Source organism: Anas platyrhynchos, chromosome 1 (assembly GCF_047663525.1).
Source record: "Anas platyrhynchos isolate ZD024472 breed Pekin duck chromosome 1, IASCAAS_PekinDuck_T2T, whole genome shotgun sequence".
Taxonomy (NCBI): Eukaryota; Metazoa; Chordata; class Aves; order Anseriformes; family Anatidae; genus Anas; species Anas platyrhynchos.
Window position 1 is genome coordinate 203,470,978 of NC_092587.1, and position 25,737 is coordinate 203,496,714.

The 25,737-nt window shown below is 43.1% G+C and overlaps 1 protein-coding gene across 17 annotated transcripts in view; it reads left to right on the forward strand.

The window, feature by feature from the left end:
- Window positions 1-25,737, forward strand: part of TENM4 (teneurin transmembrane protein 4) — a 1,639,674-nt gene that overhangs the window by 1,510,722 nt on the left and 103,215 nt on the right. For 13 of the 17 annotated variants that reach the window (XM_072032862.1, XM_072032864.1, XM_072032863.1 and 10 more), the window contains 3 exons: window positions 1,832-2,017; window positions 7,925-7,951; window positions 15,629-15,775. In XM_072032862.1, coding sequence (XP_071888963.1) covers window positions 1,832-2,017; window positions 7,925-7,951; window positions 15,629-15,775 — 360 coding nt within the window. The remainder of the gene's footprint in view (window positions 1-1,831; window positions 2,018-7,924; window positions 7,952-15,628; window positions 15,776-25,737) is intronic. The other 4 variants (XM_072032878.1, XM_038177672.2, XM_072032872.1 and 1 more) reach the window with 1 other exon arrangement.

Genomic DNA, 25,737 nt, shown 5'->3' on the forward strand with positions numbered 1-25,737 from the left:
TTTGGAAAATAAGGCATTTGCTAGACATGCAAAACATCGCTGTTATTACTCTTATAGTCCATTTCAGTGTGAGGGACCAAAGGCCTTGCAAACCTCTCCTGTGGCCTGGTGCAAAACTTTCCTCCCAGAGTCAAGGGGATGTGCCAGCCCCACGTCAGGAGTGTGTCAAAAGTCCCTGAGCAGCCAAAGCTTCCTGCTACCGGTGGTATTAATTAGCAAAATACTAAAGCAAACATAAGTAAGGCTTTCAGTCAGGTATGATGTTAATGCAGGCTGAGTAGTTTTGAATATTTTATGTGCAGCCAGTGACCCGAAGTAAATGTCTTGTATAATACCAGACTCCCCTTCGCTGCCAGCCTCGAGGCCTGAATTCTGCACTTAATATGCTTAGAGGCACAAAGAGAGGCACTGGGGATGGACTGGCACAGACAGTGCCCGAGATATTCACCAGGTAGGGGAACAGAGAGAAAATGTGCTCTGCAGAGCACCCTGGTACCCCTTCCTGCTCTTTCAGCCCAGCGTTTCGTCTGTTCACATCTTCTCTCCGCTCTCCCCAAGGGGAACTGTGCCCCTACCCTATCAAATCTATAAATGGCTCAGTCAAGCAAAAGGCTCGAATACAAAACATTTGGGAAAGTTTAACCCAATTTAGATGCAGAAGTCAGAGAAGAGATAGAACACCTGATAGTGGGAAATATACTCTGAATTGCCACTAGGATTGAAAAGAGGAGAGTGCAGTCTTTATAAGAGATCAAGAGTGAGCAGTCAGGTGATGAGCCTGGAGAAGAAGAAATAGATTCATTTCATTTCATCTGTGGTATAACACTATGCCACTATTTGGTTTTAATTTTTTCCTTGAAATCGGTCCTCTGTAGTCATGGTGGTACCAGATGCTTTAACACCTGATTCATGGGTATCTGCTCTCCTTCAGATCTCAGTTTATACAGACACATACAGTGCAGATGTAATACAGTGCGGTCTCCCAAATTCAAGCCAAGGGCTAGCGAGGTTTTACCTATATGCCTACTGCTGGATCAAAATATTATGTGTGTCTGTGTGGAGCTCACAGGGGGTGGGAAAGGCCAGCACCTCTGAAAAGCCAATGTCCTTTAGCTCCTTTCTTTTTAGGAGGTAAGTACCAAAATACCCAGCCCTGACGCCCTGTTTCAGTTAACTCCAATAAGACCGGGGAACAAGCACCGTCCTGCAAGTCCCAGCTCATGTAGCTCACAAAAAGAGTATGGAAGTACCTCCAAATGCCTGAGAAGGGGTTTTTAATGGGATGGTAGGAGAACAGAGACATATCAGATGTGCAAGTTCCAGAGAAATCCATTCTATATATATTCTCTGTATTAATTTTAAACAGCAAAGGGATTTAATGAATCCCATCCCTAGAACTGCGGGTTAACAAGCCATAAACAGGCTTTGCCAGCACTTAACTTTAGCATCAGTAGTTTATCAGTACATTGCTTCCACACTTAACCAGATTTTAATTAAATGTGACTTTTGTTCTGCTTATTGGAAGAGCCAAACCCTTTGGATTCGGTGATCACAAAAGCTCGAGGAGTGCAAGAGAATTAGAAAGCAAATAGGAGGATCAATCACAGCAGACCTCTGCAATCCATGTCCCTCTCTTTTTTTGCAATATACTTATTAGATTCTTATTGTCAGGAAGGATTAGTGTTATGAGCTCCAGGAATTCCTTTCATTGCCCTGTAAGGCAAGGTAGTGAAGTGTGGCTGCTTTTCTTAACAATAACATTCTGGATTTTCCCCCCTTCTCCCTTCTCTCCACCCATATCCCCTCCTCTCTCTTTTCTCCTCTCCCACAGAGATTTGTGCAGCGGACTGCGGAGGACATGGCATTTGTGTCGGAGGCACCTGCCGCTGCGAGGAGGGATGGATGGGCACAGCCTGTGATCAGCGAGCGTGTCACCCACGCTGCAATGAGCACGGGACATGCCGGGATGGCAAGTGTGAATGCAGCCCGGGCTGGAACGGAGAGCACTGCACTATTGGTAGGGAGAAAGAAAAACCGACTACTTTTAAAAGAATAATTGATGATCAGGAAGGAGAAAAGGCGCATGCTTAATTGAATATGTGTGACTTAGTGTAGCATGAGCACCTTTGTTCTTGGATTTCAAGTTCTGACATCATACATTTTCATGTGGGAACAAGACAAAATGTCCTTTCATTTGTTGATGACATAGCTATATATATTTTTTATTATCAGTCCTGAAGTACACCTATGTGATGCTTGTTCTCATAGGGACAAGCTGTCAAACAGCAGCTAGATGGTTTTAAAAACATCCCACTTTGCCTCTCTCAAAAGGTCTTTCCGTAGCCTTGAAGACTTCTCCATACTATGTCAACAGCTTTCTTGGAAACATGCATCTGATTTCAAGTTGTTTTTTTTTTTGTAGTTGTTGGGTTTTTTTGGTTGGTTGGTTGGTTGGTTTTGTTTTGTTTTGTTTTTCTTTTAATTTGTTCCATTATTTGCCCTACCACTTTGCTTGGAAACTGCAGTCAGGCGACCTCTGGCTGGTATTCAACACCATCTTGCGTATCCCTTCTCTGCTCTGCTACCTTTCTAACCACTCCATTGCCCACTCTATTTGGTTCTGCATTCCTAACATACCTGGCACTTACCCTGAGCTCCTGGTGTCATGTCTATTAGTAGTAGTAGTAAGGCACCAACAATATACTGAAATCATGCAAAGAGGTGCATTTCCCATGTCAAGCAATTTGCAGCATCATTAATGAACTGGCTTGGGTTTACCTTCCTCTTCATCTCACTTAACTCCTTGATGCACTTTCCCATTTTCCTTTCTTTCTGACAGTCATGCGTTCAAGTACTTCTGTCTCCATTCCGTAATCATGCTGTAAAATCAGTAGCATTATAACTCCCCAGATACCATTTATTACATATTAATGGAAAACTAAATTAGTTAATCCAGTTCCGCTGTCAATAATGCCTGTGTGGACCTGAAAAAAAATTCAGTTGACTTTAGAAGAGTTCCGGAGTGAGAATTCTCCTCCAGGCATTTGGTTTTAATCAGCTCCTTTTAAAGATAAGAAAATTTACCTCTATGTGGCTTTCATCGTGCAGTGATACATATAAATCACACTACATCAAAATTAACAGCCAGCAATACCTGGGCAAAATTCAGTACAGTTATCCGTGTGGATTATTAACTTAGTTACACATAGACATCCACTGGTTTTGCTTGAACACCAGGTGAGTTTGCACACACAAAGACAGACAGGAAATGAAGCCTGATCACAATGTTTTAATTCCAGCATTAGGGTAATGGTACAAACCATATCTGTGGCTCAATTCTACTTATCATTTATTTATGCTAATGTCACCCTACCACATTACGGTCTCCACATGCATCCCTTAATGAAAAATATCTAGCTCTAAAAACTTCCTCTGTCTCATTAGACATTACATTCTTTTTGCATTCTTGTCTATATCTCTAGCAGCTTTCATTTCTTTTCATGAGGAAGGGAAATAAAAAAAAAAATTAAAAAAACTTCTCTTAAATGACTTTAGAATGAAAAGAGAGCAGACCTGTGTTAATTGGAATGCTGTGTTTTTGTAATATTTTATAGCCTTGTGTTCAAGCACTTTGATTTGGAAAGTAACACAGATTCATGAAAGGGTTTTAAAAGAAAAAAAAAAAAAAAAAAAAAAGAAAAGCGTTCAGCAAAAGGCCCCAAATCCAGGGGACTATTTTATGTGAAAGACATTTATGCACAAAAAGCCTGATTCATTCCCTCAGTGCCATTTTATTAGTTCTGCTGCAAAAACAAAATGCCACTATAGTTCACTATATGATATTTCTCCACACCACTGATATGCCCGGACTGATTTCAAAGAACAAGCTTTTATCTTTCCTGGTAATTAAATTTACCCCATTATTTGTGGTGTTCCTCGCTCTAAGTCTAAAGAGTCCGTGTTATCACGGGAAAGGCCAGCACCGCAATGCAGTCAGCATCGAGATTTTAATGGTGCACACTGTCATTTGGTGTGGTGCTACCTCCCTGTTGCAGTGCAGGTCTCAGAATCAGCCTGTAATACTTAGAGTGCTGGAGCAATTCTGTTTCTTTGCACTTCCCCTCCCTCCTCATCTTCTTGCATGGTGATTTAGCAACAAATTTGTACATAGTCTCATGCCTCTGAAGCTGCAAACCGTGTTTCCTACAGAATATTTCATTGACAAATGCGTAGAATGTAAGGGAGATTTGGCAAAGTCATAAATATCCAAGAAAATTGAATAGCTTTAGACGGAGTAATAAGCTAGTTCTATTGGCACAGATGAAAGGACATTGACTTGGAATTACATTAAGTATGTGGAAAGCATTCCCCTTGTCCTTGTGTGATTTCCCTGCATGGCAACTTGTTCTGTTGATAGTAATTCCTTATATGTCTGTGTCATGGCCCGTTTGCTTTAGCACTGACAAGCATAAAACCCCATTGCTGAAGTGATGCTTTAACAATATCGCCATGTGTGCAGGTAACATGGTAGAAATGGATGATACCAGTAAAGGACACTTCTTCCATTTCCTGTTGAGCATGTTTGAGAGTAAGAAATCCTTTTGTTTTGTAGGTCATAGGAGGCTCTTTCTTATGGTGTACAAGGAAACTCTGATCCCAGTGGATTAATTTGGTTTGCTCCTACAAAGAGTCATGTTACCAAATATACTAGCTTGATTGCTCACATCCAGCGATTTCATTAGAAGAACCCCAGTTAATTCCCAACAAGGAAATTGATGCAGAAGCATGCATTCATCATCCTAATTCAGCAAACTTAGCACATGCAGGCAAAAGAGTAGAACAGAAAGTTGATTATATAACTGCAGGAAGCCTGAAACCCAGCAGAATGGTTCAATTGGTTTACTCCAATATATTAAAGGAAAAAAATCGTGACAATGGATTAGGCAAGACTCCAACGATGGGCTCTCCAACATGCTCCAAACTTGCCCCCAGTTAGAAACATTGCAAGAACCCAGCTTTCTTCCACTCCAGCCCAAACCACACTAGCAACATCCAAAGAGCATGGTGGTTTTAGGAACGTGGAGTTTAAAGGTGAAATCAGCCCTCTCATTGTTGGCTCTGAAAGGACAAATCACAAACCAGCTTTGTGGCCGACCACGCTATGGATTTGATTCATGGGTGGCACCACAGCAGATTTCCTGGGCATAATAATCAGCTCCAGAAATTGCCCAGGGCTGTGACATCGTGGCCTCAGATTTTTAAGATATGGCCCAGAGAGTGCTCGAGGTGCTGTGCATCCTGCCTCAGAGATGCAGAGGAAGACTTCACTGCACCTACACGGGCCTTGCACTGAGATTGAATCTCTCTGTATGATATTTTACCAGCCTTGATTCTTTAGGGTTGTTTGGAAATAACTCCAGAAAGGGGTTCCCTGTGTACACAGTTGAGGTGAGATATTTATCATCCTTGAACGGCCAGGACACAAGACCAAAACCATCACTTGAAGTTCAGTCGCTGCACCTGAACACCACGGGGTCACTCCAGAGCCCTATGGGGCCAGCACTTAGCTCTCCAAACACACACAGGTCTACCTTTCAAAGCACCTCAGTGCCTAATTCCCACTGATCTCTGCAAAAGCTGCACGCTTAACTCCTTTTGAAAATCTGGTCTTGGCACCCACTAGTGATGTATGTAATAACAAGAGCCTAGACAGACAGGCAGACAGCCCGTCCCACATGGCCTTCTGCTTATGGCACCACTGAGCTGCTTTTGTTTTACTTAGCAAAACTCTTGATTTTTGAGAAATCTGCCCCTTCAAGCTTGCCTTTCATCATCAGTCTTCTTGCATAAATAATCACACATGTTCTGAATAGCCGGGGTTGTAATCAGTGCCCCCTCCGTTTCTGCTCGAGCAGCTGGAATCCAGACAAAGCACATTACAGGTGGATTCTGGTCTCTTTTTAACAAGTCACTTGTGCTATTTAAACCCACAAAGCAGTTTGGTCTGTGTGCAGCCCAACATAAAATGAGCCCAGCAGTGTGTGGGGAAGGTGCTTGCTGCCCTCATCCCCCGCACAGGGCAGATGCCCCCAGCCCCTCTCTGGGCAGCCTGTGCCAGGGCTAAGAGAAATTTTCTTGTGATCCTCCCCAGTGTGTTTCTGACAAAAATAACCCAGACAGCTCAGACTGAGGAAATAAGAGGACTTTCACACCAAAAAATAGTCACATGGGCTTCCCCAGTAATGAATCTGAAAGGAGAGGGGCTTCCAGGAGCGGGTGCTGCCACGGAGCTGAGTGCAGTGCTTTTGGGTGCAGACACCTTGGAAAAGTGGCTTTTCTTCTGAGCACTGTCCCACGTGCCCACAGGTTTTCCAAAGGAGTATCAGCAGATAATAAAATTAAATGTTAGTGCCAGAAGTGTAGCACATGAAAGAGAACTGTACACTTTTAGAGAAGAAAGAGCCGTGCTACTGCTGCATACATTTGCAGAACATTTGTATGGAATTTAAATGTATTCAGTGGTATGGAGTACAGATGTATGGATTCCAGGTGTGGAATGTTCCCATAGAAGGCCTCCATTATTTGTCCAAGCAGAAGATATCTGGCACATTGCTCACATGGTTGGTGTTGGCAGCTGCCTCCATTGTCTTCATCCACACAGCGATTGCTGTCCAAGTTTGCAGGTTGGGCTGCTGTGGATTTTAAAATCCAAAAGATACATTCCCAAGCTTCAGCCACCATCCGAATGGATGCTGTGCTGTGCTTCCTGCCTTGCTACCACCACACTGGGGTGATTTGGTGATGCCTCCACTTACTTACAATAGTGCTTCGATGGACCCATCAAGCTCCCAGGATGGAAAAAAAAAATTCTTCCAAGGGCTGTGACCTCCCAGGTGGTCGGTCTCTGTGACCAAACCTGGAATAGAAAGCTTTCCTTAGGGGTACCAGGATGCAACTGAGAGAGAGGGAGCAGGAGCATGGAAATAGCATTTAAGGAGGTAGCCAGATTGAGAAGAGCGTAACTCAGAGCCTCTTATTTATTAACAAAAACCAGCTTCTGTTAGATGGAGAGTGCCGCCTGCTGGCATCCACAGGGCTCTCCGAGGCCGGACGCCTGGCTTCTGCTCGTGTCTTTGCCACCAGCTTCCTGTTTGACCCCAGAAATTCAGCTAGAAGTCAATTTCCCAAATTAATATTTCATAGGAATTGGGCCCATGACCGCTCCCACTGCATCTAAAACTTTCTTTTCTTTTCTTTATCCCGACTTGGAATGAGTATATGAAGAGCTGCCTATCTGGTAGAGCTGCCGCGAGGTTAATTTAATGTTGGTAAAGTAATTTGATCTTGGGATAGAGGATGCTGTATAAATGCAACGTGTTGCCATTGAGAAGATCCAGGGAAAATCCTCTGGTAAGGCCACAGGAGAACTGTGCATCTTTGTGCGGAAAAGCCTAAGACAATCAGGTGAGGTGGAGCACTTTCAAATGACTGTTTTTCCTGATGAAAAGGTGTTTTTCCTGATGAAAAGTGGTCAGTAAAACAGAGGGAGATTGTTGCAAATGAGCAGAACACTACAATATTCTGCCACATATATATATATTTATAAATATATATATGCATATATATATATATATAAGCACTTACATAAATATATATATATATTAAACTTTCCTGTTTCTCTTCCTGGTCTTAATGAGCAAAGACGACTGGATGCCTAAACGTAGCCTTCTTGAGCTCTTTGACTGAGGAGGGCTGTGCTCCACCCTTCTTTTTTTTTTTTTTTTTTCTCTCCTCATAATCAAGATTTTTCTTTTCGTATCACAGCAAACTCTCCTTTGCCTTTCTAGCACCTGCACAGTCTCGTAGTAAGCCGCAATGCACTTATTCAATCCTACCTTAAATGTCCTGTCTTTTATCTCCCAAGCTCACTATCTGGATAAGGTAGTGAAAGGTATGCTCTTCCTTCCTATTTTTCCTATTGTCTTTGTGTTTTCTTTTTAAAAATGCACCGTGAACATGCTGTGTTGAGGTTGCATCTCTTCCTCATCATCACCAAAGTGCTCCCTAATGTCTGGAAGGGTGAACTTTCCAGTCATTTAGGTAGGAAATACCTCCGTAAGTGCTGTGACCCTGTGTTAACATCGTATCAGTGTTCCCACCCCTCCCCTCGTCCCTGCCCTCCCCTCCAAATCATCTCTCATCCTCACCCCTCCTAACCCAGGTAAGGCAAGTCAGGGGGAAACCAATTTTCTGTGAATGCATCAGGAGCCCTGTACAGTGATGTGTTTTAATTAAATGTCTATGATCTGTTTTGTAACAAGCAGGTGAGTGCACTTTCTGTGTGGAGTCTGCCTAGTTTTGATCCGTGACTGCTAAGTCTTACATGGGAACTTTGAGTAATTCTACATAAATATATATATAAATAGAAAAATGGTATGACCTCAAAGCCTCTGGATGCATAAATCAGCAATTTTTACTAAAATTAGCGATGTTGCATTAATTTACACTATAAAAAAATCCTACTCTGTGCTCCTATTTTTGAAACGTAAAACAAGTCTAGGACCCAGGTTTGTTCTCAGCTGGGAAGAAATGATATTGAACTGCTGTGGACCAGAGGTAATATGATATCTTAAAATAATCATAGTTGTATTAATCAGAGCAACGAGCTAAATTAATTTAGGACTTTAAAATAAAAATAGACAGTTCCACAATGCACTTAGCTTTCTAAATATATTGAAATAGTATACATCTAGTTAAAAACAACAATCTGACAGTAAATATGATTGAGTTGGACACAAATATCCTTCTGCATGGCTGATTTGACACTAACAGCAACACAGTGCTGACACCACACAGCATCATATGTTTGCTGGTTAAACAAACCAAGAAATCAGGTTGAACAAATCAGTTTCTTCCATAGCGTTGCCCTCCTTTTCAGGTTGTGAGCAATCAGAAATAGCAGCTGTGAGAAGCTGATGAAGGAGGACAGATATGCCAAAATATTTGCCTGGTGAATAGTTAGAGTGAAGTCTCTGCCATGTAAAGCTCTTGTTGTGTGGCATGGTTGCCCTACTGCGTTCACTGCTCTGGATGGATGTACAATCTAATGTTTCTTGTTTCCATCGCAGCCTAAAAGCAGGTCCAGGTACATGCAGATAGGGGAAAACTTTGAACAGACAAAGAAATATTAATGGTAAGGGAACGTCCACAGTTTAAATGAGATTTTTGTCTTCAGTCTCATGCAGCAAGCGTCAGTTGTTCTTGAACCACTGCTTATAGATTGGTGGATGGTTCAGTGGTAGGTAGTTTTCTCTCATTGCTTAGCATCAGTAAAACATGATTGACTTGACTTGAACCAGGAGGAAAAATGATATCCTCCTTAGATCAAGGAAAGAGGGCCACTTTTTGTACCCTTGCAGAGTAATAGTGGTGGGATTCACAGAGGAGGGGACAGGCCAGCACTTGGCAGTGTGACCAGAACCTCCTGTAGATGTCCCACACCTCAGTGTTCTGCATTTCAAAACCCCAGGACTCCTCTTTTCCATCTCAACTGGTATTGGAGAAAGCTGGATCAAAAGGCGCCAGGGGGGTAGAAGAGATAAGAAATCAGTCTGCAGAGCCTGTGTCCAGGGACCTTCAGTGCCGATATGCCCATTCGATGGCACAATAATTTTTTTTTAGTAAGTCTTCTGTAGCTGTCATTCCTCCTCTGAGCCTTTTGACTCACCTTTATGGCCAAAAATAAAGACACATTATATTTAGTGAGTTCTGCAAGTGGGTAACAGGTTAGCAACATACTAAGAATAACGATCGTCTCCTATAATACATGGCCTCTTCTGGAAAGATTAGCAACAGCTGAAACATTAAAAAGTACATAGTTTTTACTTGGCTAGCTTCATGGCGTGCATTTTTCAAAACTAAATTACTCATGCCCTTTTGGCTTTCTTAATTATTAACATCTTTCTGGTTGAAATCCCTTCCCAGTAATCCTGTGTTGTCAAGGGTGAGCCTGATTTACTGCTGAGTCTTTCCTACAGCTTTACAATAAACCAGTAAATCAGACAAGATACAGAACTGTTTCGAAGTTGGAGGGCAAGTTTCAAGAGCAAACATCAGCATGATTAAACCAAGAAGCCCCAACTAGAGCTGGAATGGAGTCTTCCAGTCTGAAGCTTAATTAACACCGGTAATGCTTAAAAGGAAAAGAGGCGCCTAATATTAAAGATGTGCTGGTTTTAGAGGGAGCTCCTCCATCCTGGATGCCATTGGAACTGACAGCACATCAGTCTAATTAATTTCTATTGGTGGTTTATCAATTCTCACTCTTAAAAAATAGCCACATTAGTGCAGTAGTGAGGCATATAAACAGCCAGGCTGAAACATAAAGATGCTGAACAGCCACCTCCGTATGAATCCAGGGATGACTGCAAGGTCACTTCTTTGGTCTGAGCAGCGGTGAGAACCCAAGGTCTAACTGCAGCCCGCTCCTTTATTTGTACAGATCGAAGCAACAGGAGCTCTGGCAGGTGACTTTTAATTTCCATCTTACAGAAGTCATCTGATTAAAGGTTTCTTGATACCCACCATTGCAAAATGCTGTGGAGGTAGTTTAGGAGTTAGCATTTTTCAGGACACTAGGTTCTCGTAATTTACGGGGATCAGTTGATGTCTTGCTCCTCCCTTTCAGTCCTGCAACACTTCTGCAGGTCTCTTACTGATTATTGTTCCCTCAAGCTATTGTTCCCATCCTCACATGTTGCATTCAGCCGTGTCCCGCTCATGTCAGAGCTCAACCACTGTCTATTAAGACTTGCTGGAGCATCTGTTAGTGCTTTCTTACTGCCAGTGGAGGAACAACAGCGAAACATATTTATCTTCTATCAATATTTTAAGATCAGAAGGAAAGTCTAGTCTTCTAAGTCCTATTTCAAGTGGCAATATGTCTTACCTTGAAGAAAATTGCCATTGAACATTGTTTTTAATTGTACTAATTACAGTAGGTCTTTGCTGTACAGATCATTACGAGAAGATTGTTTTACCACCAATCTTAAAATAATTTCTTACTCTGGTGACTGTCTCCTTTGACTCTGATAATCTTTTCTTGTCTGGTTCAAAATCAATCCACTTTTTGTAATGCTTCCCTGCTCCGTATTCTCCTATGCATGGCAGATGTGAGATCTTTGTGAACATCTCACAGTATCAGCAGTGCTTTCATGTGCCTCGGTTAGAAACTCACATAAAGGACTTCTTCCCCCCTCAGAAAGTCCTATTCATGTATTTAATTCTCTTAGTCACTCCAACGCAGTTAACAAACACAGGAATAATGAATCATCAGTGACTCTAGCTATGAGAAATCAGAGCAGCAAGATTATGGTGGTGTAAATCTGGGAAGACTGAGCCACCCTGCTGCGTTGATATTCAGAAGCACTTTGGAGTCAAGGTGATCTTTTTCCTTTATTCCCCAGCACGGGTGAGAGGAAGGGATAAGCTTTATTTGTATCACCTTTTCTTCAAATGCTTTGAAGAGCACTGTTTGTGGAATGTAGAGTATTGTATGTGCCTAACTATATTGTGTTAGTGATGATCAAGTCTGTATGCAAGACCAGTTTAGAAATAATAATGGACATTTAGAAATGGATTTAGAGGTCCATTGTGCTAGATATGTTGACCTGCATGTCCATGTTATATTCTAACTTGCTGAAGCTATGAGTCCTTTGACAGCACTGTTAAATTATGTTCTTTTATATTAACGATTTCCTTTGTCATTACTTAGGAGAAGTCTGTTCTATCAAACCATGTCATGGGAGAGGTACAATTTAGTGCTCACAGCACTGATACTTTGCTGTACCTTGTAACGTAACAGTTAAAACCTGAAAACTTGTGTGTTCATGGATCTGTGAAAAAGAAGTTATTTCATTAGGAAATAGTTCTCTCAGACTCCTTGGAAGAGATTTATCTCATTAGGAACTGGGGCTGGCTCGCTTCTTGGTGAGAGGAAGTAAATTTGCTTTCTGGACTTGAAAGATGGCAAGACAATGGGTTCTGACATTACAGAGGGAGTCATCCCACTGTAGGTGTCTGCAGTGTAGATGCTTATCTCTCAGCTCATCACCCTAGATTCCCTTAATAGTCAAGGAAGAGGAATAGACGCTTTGGGAAGACATACTCTTATGAGATACTCTCTCTCCTCTTTCTTTCCTCTCTTGGATGGTGTTTTTCTTCTGTCTGCCTTCTGAGATGATTGACTTAATTACTCTGGGTCCAATTCAAGAAGATTCAGAGGAAATCATGAAAGCCCGTTCAGATAGTCCAAAACCCATTTCTTACAGAAAATGAATTGCACACAAAATTAAATAACATCAGACTGAAAGGGTCTTCTCAGACAGAGTCCAGTTGTCAGCTGTCAAGGGCAACCACATTGTATAAAATTTTATATAATTCTACCAGGGCCTTTGGATATCAGTGGAGCTTCTTGACCTTAACCATCCTACTAGGAGGCTATTCCAAAACCTTATTTCTTTGATCCAGGAAAATACATTTTTTTTTATCTTTCTAATTTCCAACCAGAATTTATGCATGCTTGATTTATGTCCATTTGTTCTTATGCCAGCACTATTCTGTTTAGCTTAAATAGCTGTTTTCCTTCTCCCTGTTTATCTGTTTCTCAAATTTGTGGAAAACAATTATATTATTTTCAGCCTTTGCTGTGCTAGAGCAAATCAATCAAGCTCTTCTCGTTTCCTCAGATGCAGATGGTCCTTCCATCCTAATCATATCAGCCATTTTCTGCCACTCCAAATTCCACCTTTCCCAAGTCTGGAAAAGTAAAGCACATTCAATAGTTCCATATTACATCCTCCTTTTTACAGTTATACTGTTTTTTGCCTATACCTGCTGGACACTTCTCACATGAAATATTTTAAGATCATTTGCTTTTTTTCAGTCTCACAGCAAGCGATCAGTCAGTACAGTATATTTCTTGTCTAAAAATTTTAGACCTTTGATTTTTAGATCTTTCTTCCAAACATTAAGAAATGCAAAATATATTTGAAAGAAAACAAAACAAAAAAAAAAAAAAAAAAAAGAAAAAGAAAGAAAAAAGAAAAGTAAGGAAGAAATGGAATCCCTCTTTTCCCTATGAATTTTCATCATAGCCCCAACTTCAACCGTTTCCAACCTCTTGGACCTGTTCCTAGGGTTTGGACCTGTTCCTGCATGGCTTGAAACTGAACCAAAGGAGTCCCATCAAAAATCTCTAAAACCCTCTTCTTTCGATTGCAGAAAATAAAGAGTCTACTCCAGATACTAAACAATACTTGTGTTAAAGATCTGGTGGCATCCAGCCTTTCTTCTCTCATGCTTCTATAGTGGTCTCTTCAATTTCTCATCACCCAACTCTTTTTGATTCTCACTGCACTCCTGTCCAAGCCAACACCGCTGCACCTTTAAAAGCGGTGTCCTGCTCAGTCTCTGTAGCAGCAGGATAGAAATGAATTTTTTAGGATGGGTTATGAAGAGTCCAACTGATGCACTAGAGCAATTAAAACATGAAATGTGCTCAATGACAATGCAACAGTGTCATTGCAGAACTGAGCTGCCAACTGAGCTCTACCGGGGCCATGCAGAATACACATAAAGTGATTTCTCCAGATTTCTTCAGAGGCTTTTTGTCTAGACAAATTTAGGCAGATTTATAAAGAGGGGAAAAAAGTCATATCCCTTCTGTCAGGATGGGCCCATCCAAATGGAATTTATCTGCTCCAAAGTGCAATTACCCACCTAATGAAGCAATTTTAGCAGGTTATTTTAAAAAGTAATACACTTCTCATTTTCCAAAACAGCTGAAAGCTTTCAGCTTCTACTGAAAGTAACTAAAGGGAACAAACAAATAAATTAGCTCTAGCATTGAAAAAAAAATAAATGCTTAAGAGTTTGGCACTGTTGTAAGTAACTGAAGGCAGGATTTTAAAATGGAGAATTTCATATAACTTTGCCTATAAATAGCTTATCTGTAGTGTATAAATACTAATATAATGTATAGATACTAATATAATGTATAAATGCTGAAGTATACATGTACACAGAACACACTCACACGTACACATGTGGTATGCCCCCTCCTCACACGCACACGTTTTAAAGGCCTGAGATGCTACAAACATGTTAATAAATGCAAAATCTATTTAAGATCTTTTTAAAGGACCTAAGCAACTTTGTTCCTTATCCCATTTGGTCCCTAGCCACCTTTAAATTACAAGAACAGTCCTGGCGGAGATGTTAAGTTCACAGAGGGACATGGTTTTAGTGACAAGGCCTTTGGGCGCTGCGCCTCCTCAGCGCACAATAATGGTGGCACGGCCTGCTCTGCTGCCTCAGCGCTTCCTTGGGCAGCCCCTCATGGGGTGGCCAGCCAAATTCACCCTTTGGTGCTCTTCACCCTCGTGTTGTAACCCTTTAGGGCAGGATAATCCCAACCCTCCTACGATAGGGGGTTGGAATTAGATGGTCTTTAAGGTCCCTTCCCTTTTTAATTTGCGCGGTTTGCTCAGTTCCACCACCAAGTCTGCCTTGCACATTGAGGGCCTGAAGAAATGCAAACATGAAAGGATTTCACAACACATGTAAGCAGAGAGGGCCTTAGGACAGGGCTCAGGAAGGCTCAGTTGTGTTCCTGGTTTAATCAGTCCTGCTGGGTGACCTTGGCAGTCACTTCAGTCCCTTCTACTTCAGTTTCCTAATCTGTAAAATGCAGCTAACATTTCTGACTGCTTCTTGGAAAAGGTTTTTGAGCTCTGCAGGTAAAAAGCCCCCAGAACTGCATAAGCTAAGCCGCATCCTTCGTACTGCTGCTTGCTGGGGAAATTACTCTGCTATTTGTTGGGGAAAAAAAAAAAAAGATGGAAAGCTCGGCAGGGGGTCATCGGATGAGAAAATCAACCCCTAGTGAGCAGACAGGAAGCGTGGGGTTCATCTCCCCCTAATTTTAATCACCTGTAATAGAAATATCTGCCTCTGCTGGGGTCTCTTTCTAGTCAGTGGAGAGAAACAGGTGTTTCCAGAGCATCCTTCAGCTCCTCAGTGTGGGCATCTAACCCACACAAGGGGCCTTCTGCCCCCAGAGATGCCGGTCCTCTGCTGACTACAGAGGGTGGAAGGTTTCTCCCTTCTAGGTCCGCTGCAACCAGATCAGATGAATCCCACCCAAAATGACTATGGAAGAGAAACTGTGTTCTCCAAACATTTTCTGACATAGAAAGTGCCTTCCCTTCCCAGCCAGCTTTCAGGTTGAGATCTCAGTACTGCTGAAAGCTGCATTATGCTGCTGGGTGTTAGGGACATTCACCTCACGTGTAAGTCAGATAACCTCAAATCTAGGTTCTACCAAAAGAAAAAAGGCTTTGAGAGACTCAGACAGCAGGGTGGGTGTCACAGCAGCAGCCCTCCACCATCCTGATACCAAACCGGGACAGTTTGCTCCGTGTGTAAAGATACCAAGTGCTAGTGGATAAATAAGCTGAAAGCAGAGGGAAACAGCTGCTTTTAAGTAGCTTTTTTTTTTTTTTTTCCCCAAGGCTCTGTGGCTTTGTTTTTTTCAGTGTGTTTGATCGTGTGGCTGTTTGCCTTGCAGAGGGATGCCCTGGCTTGTGCAACGGCAACGGCAGGTGCACTCTGGACATGAACGGCTGGCACTGCGTCTGCCAGCTGGGCTGGCGAGGAGCGGGCTGCGACACCTCCATGGAGACAGCGTGCGGCGACGGCAAGGACAACGACGGAGGTAGGACGGGAGCGTGTGTGCTACACCAGGCTTTGCAAAGCCTCTAAGCAGCCAGCAGTCAGCTGGGTTTCATTCAGCAGGGCAGATTGCTTCCCGACAGCTGGCGGAGAACAGGCAGCCAAGTCCACCAGGCTGACTCAGCCAGAAAGGGTTTGAAAATTCAGATGAAATGGATTCGGATTTGGGGTGCCAGGCCTGAAGAGGGAGGGTTATTCATCCACAAATCAAGTCCATATAGCGGAAGGCAGGCAGAGTCTATGTGCTTGTCCTGTCCCTCTGTGTGGATTGGCGGTGACACGATGGGACCACCCCAGGCCCTGACTGTTCGAACTTTGGCCTCGCTGCCTGAGGTTTTCATCGAGGCTCCTTGGTAGGTCACTGCTGACTTGGGATGGATGTTTTGCAGTAACTCAGGGGCTTCAGTGACTGATCCCCATGCCCACAAGCCATCCGATCCCTCTCGCACCATGTTTTATTGATTACAGTTCCATATGTAATGATGTCAGGCATGTGAATAATAGCCCTGCGTAATGCAAACTTAATATTCAGAGTTATCTCATTACAAAGGAAACCCTGGTGCAGTGTGAAGGTTTGAATTAGAGGGCAGGAGATGAGATATTAAATTTAAGGCATAAGGGAGACTGCATAATTTGTTTTGTTGTCACTCAGCAAAAGGCTTTGTAAACCACAAGTCTGGGCCAGGACCCAGACTGTGAAGTGGAGACTATATTTTGCAAGTTTCTGTTCTATCATATTCGCAAGAACAGTACAGTTAAAAATAAAAACAAAAGTAGACAAGCCAAGACTGTGATTATCTGCTTCACAGCAACTGGGATTCTGATTGAATATTTAAAATACTTCTGCACATCTGGCATGGCAAACGGACCAAATTATCCCTTTAGAAAAGATGGAAGAAATTGGGGAGCCATAGAAAGAGTACACACTGTGAAACCAAAGTCTCTTCTTGCCTCACGTGGAACTGAATATCACTGTACTCATCTTTCCTATTTACAGCTGACTCAAGACAATAGTAAAGTTTGCCATGTGTAAATTTATGGTAAATAGAGCCAGCGATAAACCCAGTCTCACTGGAAAAAAAAGACCAACACAAACCTTGACTTTTTTTAGAAAGAGAGGGGGGAAATACAGAGCAATCCAGCCTGACTGACAAGCTAGACCACATCTGCAAAACATCAAAAAGAGCATGACCAGACTCTGAGCAGGCTGGCGAAGCACCATGCCCTGATATCTCTTGCTACAAAGTGCTAACCTTGTAATTGGCTTGCCCTCACCTTGAAACAAGGTTTTGAGGCCTCGCTAGCCTGCAGGACAGCAGATGTAGACAGGAGGGAGGAAAGGCATCAACATGTTTCCGAGTTAGTGCACATCAGCTGCTAACTTGCATTTGGTGAGCTTGTGTTGAACAGCAGTGCACACAGCTAGAGCAGAGCAACCGATCGGTTGTAACATATTGCCTTGTGACAGCTTACTCGTGTGTCACAGCCCAGAAATGAGTGTTGACTTTACTCCTGGTACACTACAAAAGTCTGTGTGTGCATGGACATGGTATGCATTAGTTTACAGATAATCCATGCCATACACTACGTTATTGCATTGATTTTGCTACATTACTGCTAAGGACTCTTGTCCTTACATCCTTAGGTATGCATTTTCTTTCTTGATGTGATTTTTATAGATTTTCGTGGATAGTTTGTGGTGTATTTGTGGGTTGAAATCTAGAATTTAAACCCCTAAGATGCAGGGGCATCAGTAGTGGGGAGGAACTTCTGCTTTGAAGCCCGAGTTCCTTGTTTAGCAGTGGGATTTGAATGTGTTTACCTGGGGTGGGGAAGAAAGGCTGATTCTGGACCTGTGTTCTAGTTGCTATTCTGATCTCTACAGCAAAACATCTTGAGACATTTACAGAAGAGGGAGTAATTTATGTTGGAAGGGATTTCCAGCAACCATCTAGATCACGTCCCTGCTCAAAGCAGGTGTAATTACTCAGGGCTATGTCCAGCCAATTCTTGAACACCTCCAAGGATGGAGGCAACCTTTGGGCAACCTGCACCAGTATAGGACCACCCTCATAGTAACCATTTTTCTCCTAATATCTAATCAGAATTTCTCACGTTCCACTTGATGTCTGCTGCCTCTTGTCCAACACCATCTGAGGCATCCTGGAGTACCTGGCCTCTAGCTCCCCCTTCACAATAGCCTGGATCTCCTGTAGAGCATATATACATATATGTTGCACGTGTGACAGCTGCCTTTGGGTTTCTGAGCTGTCCAAAGGCAACTCAAATTACAGCAGGCACCTGTGTTTAGGAAGCAGAACTGAATCTATCTTCAGTGCAAACACTTTGTCACCAAAGAGATGATACCTTGCAAAACTGCAATGCTTTCCAGAGCACTGCATAGATGCGGGCTGAGCAGCCTCTGAAAGAACAGGTAGTGAGTGTATAAGCACACAAAAAAGGCTTTTCCTTCTTCTAGGGTCTTATCACATATTCTTGCTCTGGCTACAGCACCTGAGCTGGTCACCATGTGTACTGCCAGCGGAGAGAAATAGGTTTATGGCATCATCTCTCTGAGCTGTTTCGGTTATCACCTTATAGATGCCTACTTTTGGTAGATGTACACTACTCTTTGAGTCATTTTCTGCTCAAAACAGAGTCTCTTGAGGATGAGACACGGTGATTTTTCAGAATAATGTGGGGCCATTCATGCTATGGGGGATTTCACTCCGGCTGAGCTCATCGGAAGCTGGTCCCTGTGCCGTGGTATCGTGTGTCTGCTAATCAAGATCCCTGCAGCAGGAAATGCCTCGGGATAATGGGAGCTGAAGTCAGAATCTTTTTCATCACATCCCAGCCTAATCATACCCTGAGGGAGATGGGTACCAAATTACAGGGCGTGTTGGCCTCTTAAATCTGGAGGCTGTTCAGATAAACAATAATAAGCAAAGCAGAAGTCACTCAGAGAAACTCGGTGAAATGTAATCTCTGTTCAGGTTAGAAAAAAGGTGTCTCGGAGAGCAGTCCCCTCTCCACACACAAGTGTCATTTGTCAGAGCTGACACTTAGGTTTCACACCCAGGTCTACTTTATTTACACTTCTAAACACAAAGTCCATCAACTTGAAAGGAGTTGTAGCAAGTAACTGAGAGCAGGCAATCATCCACTATCAGTCAAGGGAAAACAGCGAAGTGACAGAGCTTTAACAATCTGGGTAAAAGGCTAGGATTTGGAACGTTTGACCTAAGAGGCCACTGCCTGTATTACAACAAATGGGAGATGTTTCCTTAAGACGGGCCCAGAAAAGTGCTCCTTGCCTGTCTTTGGCAGAAAATAACTCCTGTAATTCATGGCTGCAAACACGCTACCTGCAGGTAGTCCTGCCTCCCCCCCCCAGAGTGCCCTGTCACGTACTTGAAGAGTGAAAAGTTTGAAGGTTTAAAAGGCCAAGGAAATTATCTTCTGTGACAAGTCCTAAAAGTGGAGTTAATGGCATTTTACTGCGTGTTGAGAACCGGCTGATATTCCGTAGGCTAAATGTGGGCTCCATTGCACCCGCAGATTCTTTGGTCAGAAGAAGAAGTATACAGGAAAAATGGAAGAGAAGAGGAGAGGATATTGTTCACAAGCTCATAGATATGCTAGTGGGCAGCAAAACTATGTTAACCAACTTTGTTCCAGGGGAATCATCTGTGTGACTCCCTCTGTTTTCAGAGTCAGAGAATTGCCCAGTTCACCATTTCATTGTCTGGATATACCCCACTGTCCTGAAACCATGGAAGAATTATAGAAATTAAACTAAATTGCTCTTTGGGTCTACAAGTTTTATCTCCTCAACACAGTAATTTCATCTGAGGGCTTCTATTATTGTTTTGAGGTTTTCCAGACTAACCAAGTCTTCACGAAAGGGTAAAGCCTGCTGGTTCTCTGGGAGGTGGAGCTGACTGCATCCTTCCTCTAAACAACTCCAGTTGTTAAACTGCCACTGAACTCTGCCCAGACAAAGTGAACCAACTTTTGAGAGGCAAGAAGCTTTCTCAGATAAAAAATTACAGGAATATAAATGTTGCTAATATTACTTAGCCCCTCCTGTTAGTAAGAGGTTGATGTTCAGTTGTCAGTTGTCTCTGCTCCCTCTTCCCAATTTAAACAGTTCCAACGACTTGTGTTAGTGATTACTGCAAGATAATTTAGATAGAACAGATGATATAGACTAGATATAGATATAGATTTAGATGATATAGATATAGATATAGATATAGATATAGATATAGATGATATAGATGATAGAAGATAGATATAGGTATAGGTATAGATGTAGGTGTAGGTGTAGGTGTAGGTGTAGATAGAATAGATAGATAGATAGATAGATAGATAGATAGATAGATAGATAGATAGATAATCTTTCCATTAAAATAATGCTGGCCTTTCCTAAACTCTATTGCATACCATTATATAGAAGTATGTTGCATAGAAGAATTAGAGCAACTGTTTTTCTGAAGTCACCTGCTCAATAATCTTCCTTCCAGAGCAAAGAAATCTCTTGTTCTCTTCTTCTGCAAGGACTATTAAGTTTCTACCCTTCAGTTCATGTCTTACTCATGACAGCTACATGCAACATGTTCAGATGAGCACAAATGCAGTGTTTCAGTGTGCACATGGCCCTGGTTTGCCTTAGCATCTTCAGTTCTGTGCTCCACCAGATGCTAACCAAGAGCTTAAAGTTGGAGCAACTCATCCCTCCATTTTCCTCTGCCAGAACAGGCAGCTAACACTTGCCTTTAAACCCTGGAGCAGTGAGCAGGTCAGAGCAACCAACCCATATGGGATTTCTGCCTTTCCTTCCTGCCTCGAGTTAGTTATTGCTTCCACTAGAAACCAACTTGCATTTCAGGGATGATGAATTTCTACCATAGCCACACTTAAATTACCGGGAATGGGCTCTCCGATATGACTCAGTGCTGCACCACAACCCATCGGTGCAACTTCGTGTCTTGCTCACCCCATTCAAGGATCAGGTAGTGCTTGTAGGAAGGTGGAGACATGCATAATGCTTTGGGATGGCAGTATTTCAATTTTTTTGGCAAGAGGAATTTTGGCAGTGTACAACAGCCTTCTTAACACCCGTGTGTCCACCATCTGTCCACCACATGCCAAATAACGTGTGAGAGAGCTGGCAGGAGCCTGCATTGCTCTTTGCCAGTATGTAGGGTTACACCTGAAGGTAGCAGCAGGGTTATAAAGGGAATTGTAAAGAATCCAAGAGAACCCCAGAACGCAAACCTAATCTTTGCAAATGCATGAGCTGCAGACAAGGTGATGGGGTGCTTTCAGATTTTATTTTTTTTTCTTTTTGCACACTGTTACGAACCTTTACTTCATGCCTGCAAGGCTTTTATAGCACAAGAAGAGCGTCTCCTGGGCATGGTATGGGAGCTGTCTGCTTCCTTGAAACCATAAAAAATGATGCATTAATGTGCTAGCTACATTTATGAAGGGAAGTGTTGAGATCTGAACGCACCTGGGAAAACAGCCATCATAAATTAGCATTTACCGTCACAGATAGATCCCGTCAAACAACGGGGTCATCTTGGAGGAACCACAAAGCACTTCTAGAAAGACGAGAAAGCCTGCTGCACCTGAAAAGGTTGTCGAGCTGGTATCACTTGTGATAAATCACCCAGCTTCTCTTCCTCCGGCTTATAATGACTGTTAATCAACCTTTCCTCAAGTAAGAGAACAAAATGACCAGTTCGCATTTTCAGGTCTCAGCAGCTTGCTGATTCCCTGTTGGACGGTGACACTTGTGCCTCACCTGCTGCTGGTTGTTAGCACCGGGGCTGTCAGGAGTGAGGCGTGAACTCGTGCATCCACCCGTGAACCTACTGCATCCAGAAGCAGGTGTCGCCTGTGCCATTACTGCGGGCGATGTGTTGTGAAGTGAGGGTCCAGCAGTGGCTGTGGGTTGTCTTGGCAGCTTGGGAGAGTTCCTAGTATTTTTTACTAGTCCATAATGAAATTCCTTTGATTAATAGATTCGGGAAGAAGCAATGAAAAAGTCTCCTTTGTCGAAAGAAATGTATCGTTGTCTGCTGGGATGAGGAGAGTTCCTGATGGGAGGGAGGCACTGCTGGTATATAAGGCATAACAAGAGGTGACACGAACCATATCCAGAAAAGACAGGCATGGACACACCTTTCACAAGGTCTTTCTGCAATAAAACGATGCTTAAGCAGAGCTTGGGCACCTATTCAGAAAGAAATTCAGGAAAGCTCTGCCACGCATGCTTTAGCACTTGAAGCAAACTCTTGACTCCCTTTTGGAGCAGAAAGTCCCTTAGAAACCCAAAGCTTTGCCCTTGAGTGTGCTCAGACACACACTATCATGGGTGCACAGGGTCCATGGCTACTTTCCTATTGAAGACTTGAGAAACATGCCTGTATCTTAATTTTCTCACTTGCCACTTGCCAAGGTGTGCTCTTGATTTATTGAATTGCCTTGAATTCAGCCAACAGAATATGTTAGAGTGAACTTTTCAGTCTTAGCTTAACACTCACGGCACTTTCCAGACATGTGAGAGACCTCAGTGACAAGGATATCTCAGTTAAGAATATCTCATCTGCTGCGGGTGTGAACCTGTCATTCCCACAAAAAATTTCTAAGCTCTGAGTCCCTCTTTTCTCACAGGAATCACTTTTTGGCTCCTAAAGCAGGCAGTTTCAGGTACAATATTGCTTGACCATTGTTCAGGTGAAACAACCAATGCTTTCTGCACTGCCGAAATGCCAGTCTCCTCTGCTTGGAGGGGATCTCACACGCCTTTCTCAGCCTCATGAATTTCACTCCAAGCACAGACTGCCTGGTTTCTGTGCTGCTCTGCTGGTAGGGTAAGTCCCTTTGCTAAAAACCTGCCTGGAGGAAGGAAGAATCACGTGAAACCAGCTGCATCAACAGCGTGCTCCGGAGCAGTGATGATCTGGGGGATGCTGTGAACTTGTAGACTCTAAACACATTATTATAGCTCTGGTTTATGGCCAGCTAGTGGTGATTGTCATGTGTTTTCAGTCATTTCTTCCTCCTACTCCACTCCCTTCTGTTTTTTTCAGATATTTTGTTAAGCAAGAATGTAGCTCTGGATTAGGGTGGACTTTCTGCAGAGTGTTTCTGTAGTGCCTGCACGACAGGGCTCTGCTTCTGCACTAGAGCCCAAGGAGTGCTGTAACACAAATACATGATTACTATTACATATGCCTGTATTATTTTGATCCTGCAAACATGTGCTGAGCACTTAGAGTAGATGTGTAGATAAGTCCTTTCCCAGGGAGAAAGCAATCTAATTCAGCTAGGATTCAACCAGGGAGAACCTTAGTAAGGCAAAATCAGAACAGAGCAAGTGGGATAGAAAGGGCTAAGAGAACCTTAATATCTAACATGACCACAGGGTGCCAACACAGACATTGCTCTTGTTCCTTACAGTGGTATTTTGTTTCCCTTTGATTCCTTACAGTGTCCAAAAGCTACAGCCCTGTTGTTGGATAGGTGAAATTGTTCTCTTCAAAGGCCAAGAGGAAAACCTATTTATTCCCCAGATCCAGTTGAAGTAAATTGAGTGCTGGTCCTCAGCTCAGGGCAGAACATCATTACTCCTGCAAACCTTCACCAACCCAAGCACCCACATGAACAATAACTTGTGCTTTGTGCAAAAATACTGAGCCATTCCTTTAGTCTCTATTGTGCCAGAGTTTAGACTGGATAAAGGGTAAAATCCGATCTGTCCAAGGGTAAGAATAATGTGTTTTGTTAGCTTTACATCTGAGTGTCCTCATTTTGAACCCTCCCCATCCAAACTCTTCCATTAATACATCCAAAAGCATCACAGGAGAAGACAGACAGTGTCCCCATGAAGGGTAGTAAATGTTGCCTGGTGAATGGTGCAGAAGGGAGAATGAAAGACAAGAACTGGGTGAGATGAGAGCCTCAATTATACATATAACCAGTGCATTTTATGCCTTTATTGGCAATGAAAATACATCCAAAAGACAATGTATTTTTATTATTTTCTTTCTAGTCTTACTTGGCCTTGTGCAGCCTCTCACAGAGGTTCTTCTTGCTGCAGTCACTGGCAGAAAGTCTCATCCTCTTCAGCAGGAGCAATCCTTGAGTTTGTCCTGTGCACCCTCCCAGATTTACCATAATAAGGCTCTTTAGGCTCACCTCTTTCTGTGTGCCTGGTGTTCATGGCTCCTGAAGAGCGTCACAGTCCACAGGATGCTCTCCACGTACATCCAGATCCGTCCCTACCTGTGGCCTGCCTGTTCCATCCCGACACTTGACATGCAGTCCCCTGTCAGAATCAGCTTAAACACATAATAACACTCCTGGCTGAAGGCTATTTGCATGCTGTTGTTGATGTTAGCATGACAGATTTTTGTTGCAGCACCCATAACTCTGTAGAAATGCTCCATTATTCAATCTCAGCGAGCTAAGACGCTGCCCATTAAATCAGCCAACACAATTGTGGGGCCATGCAAAGTCACAGCTAATTTGAAATTTTATTAGCTCTCAGCTGATCTTGTTTACTGCAAAAGCAGTCTCTCAAAACCAGTCCTTTGCTTCCGTGTAAAACCCTGCTCCTGGGCACCTCGTTGGCACTGCATGGTGGTGGTTGAGGGGCTTGGAAACCAAACTGCGTAAAGCTTAAAGGAGGAACGAGGCTCCTGTGGGACCTGGGAGCACTTTGCAGCCAGCAAGCACAGCAGCAGCCCAAGGAGCGCAGGGTTAGGAGCCCCATTGCTGCTGGAGACTAATTATTTTGCAGGCTAGCAGTGGCTGTGAACATGACAATTAGTTTTTGTTCCGGGGAGGTGATATGTCACACTCATTTCATCACAGTTGAGAAGTAAGCCAAAAGAGCTGCCTCTCCTAACGAGCAGCGGTGCTCGACAGGCACACTCTTTTTCCTATCAGCGAATGGCTGGGTTTGTGCCTCGGGTTCTTAATCCAAGCAAAGTCAGCTTTCAGGAAGCCAGAGAGTCTGGGCGTGAAGGCTTATGTGCAAGGAAGGCAGGCACAAACCCCCTTTAGTTACTTATCTGCCTGCCCTGCCTGGTGCTTGGGAGGGAAGGAGCACATCCCACCTGGGAGACAAACCTTGTTTCCATCATAACACACCTGGGACAGGTTCAGATTATCTGTTGGTGTTTCAGTTTGTTGTTGGTTTGTTTTTTTTTTGTTGTTTTTTTTTGAGAAGATTATTACATTTGGCTCGGATCCATCAACTCCTTGTGTGGTGAATACCAATGAGCATGAGATAGCGAGCCTCCAGCCCATCTGAAACTCCTGTGGGCAAAATAAGACACAGCCTTGAGTCCTCCCCGCTAACCCCAGCAGCTGCAGATTTTCAAAATTGTCTAGTTGTTTTGGGTGAATGTATTTTTTTTTCTCTTTTTTCTTTGCACGCTCTTGAAACCTCATAAAGGCCATGATTTTCAGAAAGTGATGGGTCACAAGCAATGCCTGAAAGCCCAGTAATTTTAGGTCATCTTAAGTCTGGCATCCAAGTGAGTATTTATGGCAGACAGCTATGACACCGAGTATCTTGTGAAACTCTTTCTGAATAAGGTCAGCGTTCAGACCCATTGTCAGGATCTAACTTAGCTGTCCCAGTTGCTATAGTCAGAGTGTTTAACGTCAGGGTAGCAATGACTGAGAAAAAACTGCCTGCTCCTGCAAACCAAACCCTGTCCCTCTCTAAAGTCAGAGAGAAGTCAATTTGAGCTGTACACCAGCAGTAGGCCACCAGAATACATCCCTCTCTGTATCTGAACCCGTGGTCGTAAGGATATGAGGCAAAAAGGCAGTAAGGGGAAGATGAGAAAGGAGGTGTTTGAGGACACATGAGGTGAGACAGCCGTCTGCAACGCCAGTAAGAAACCTGGAAGAAGC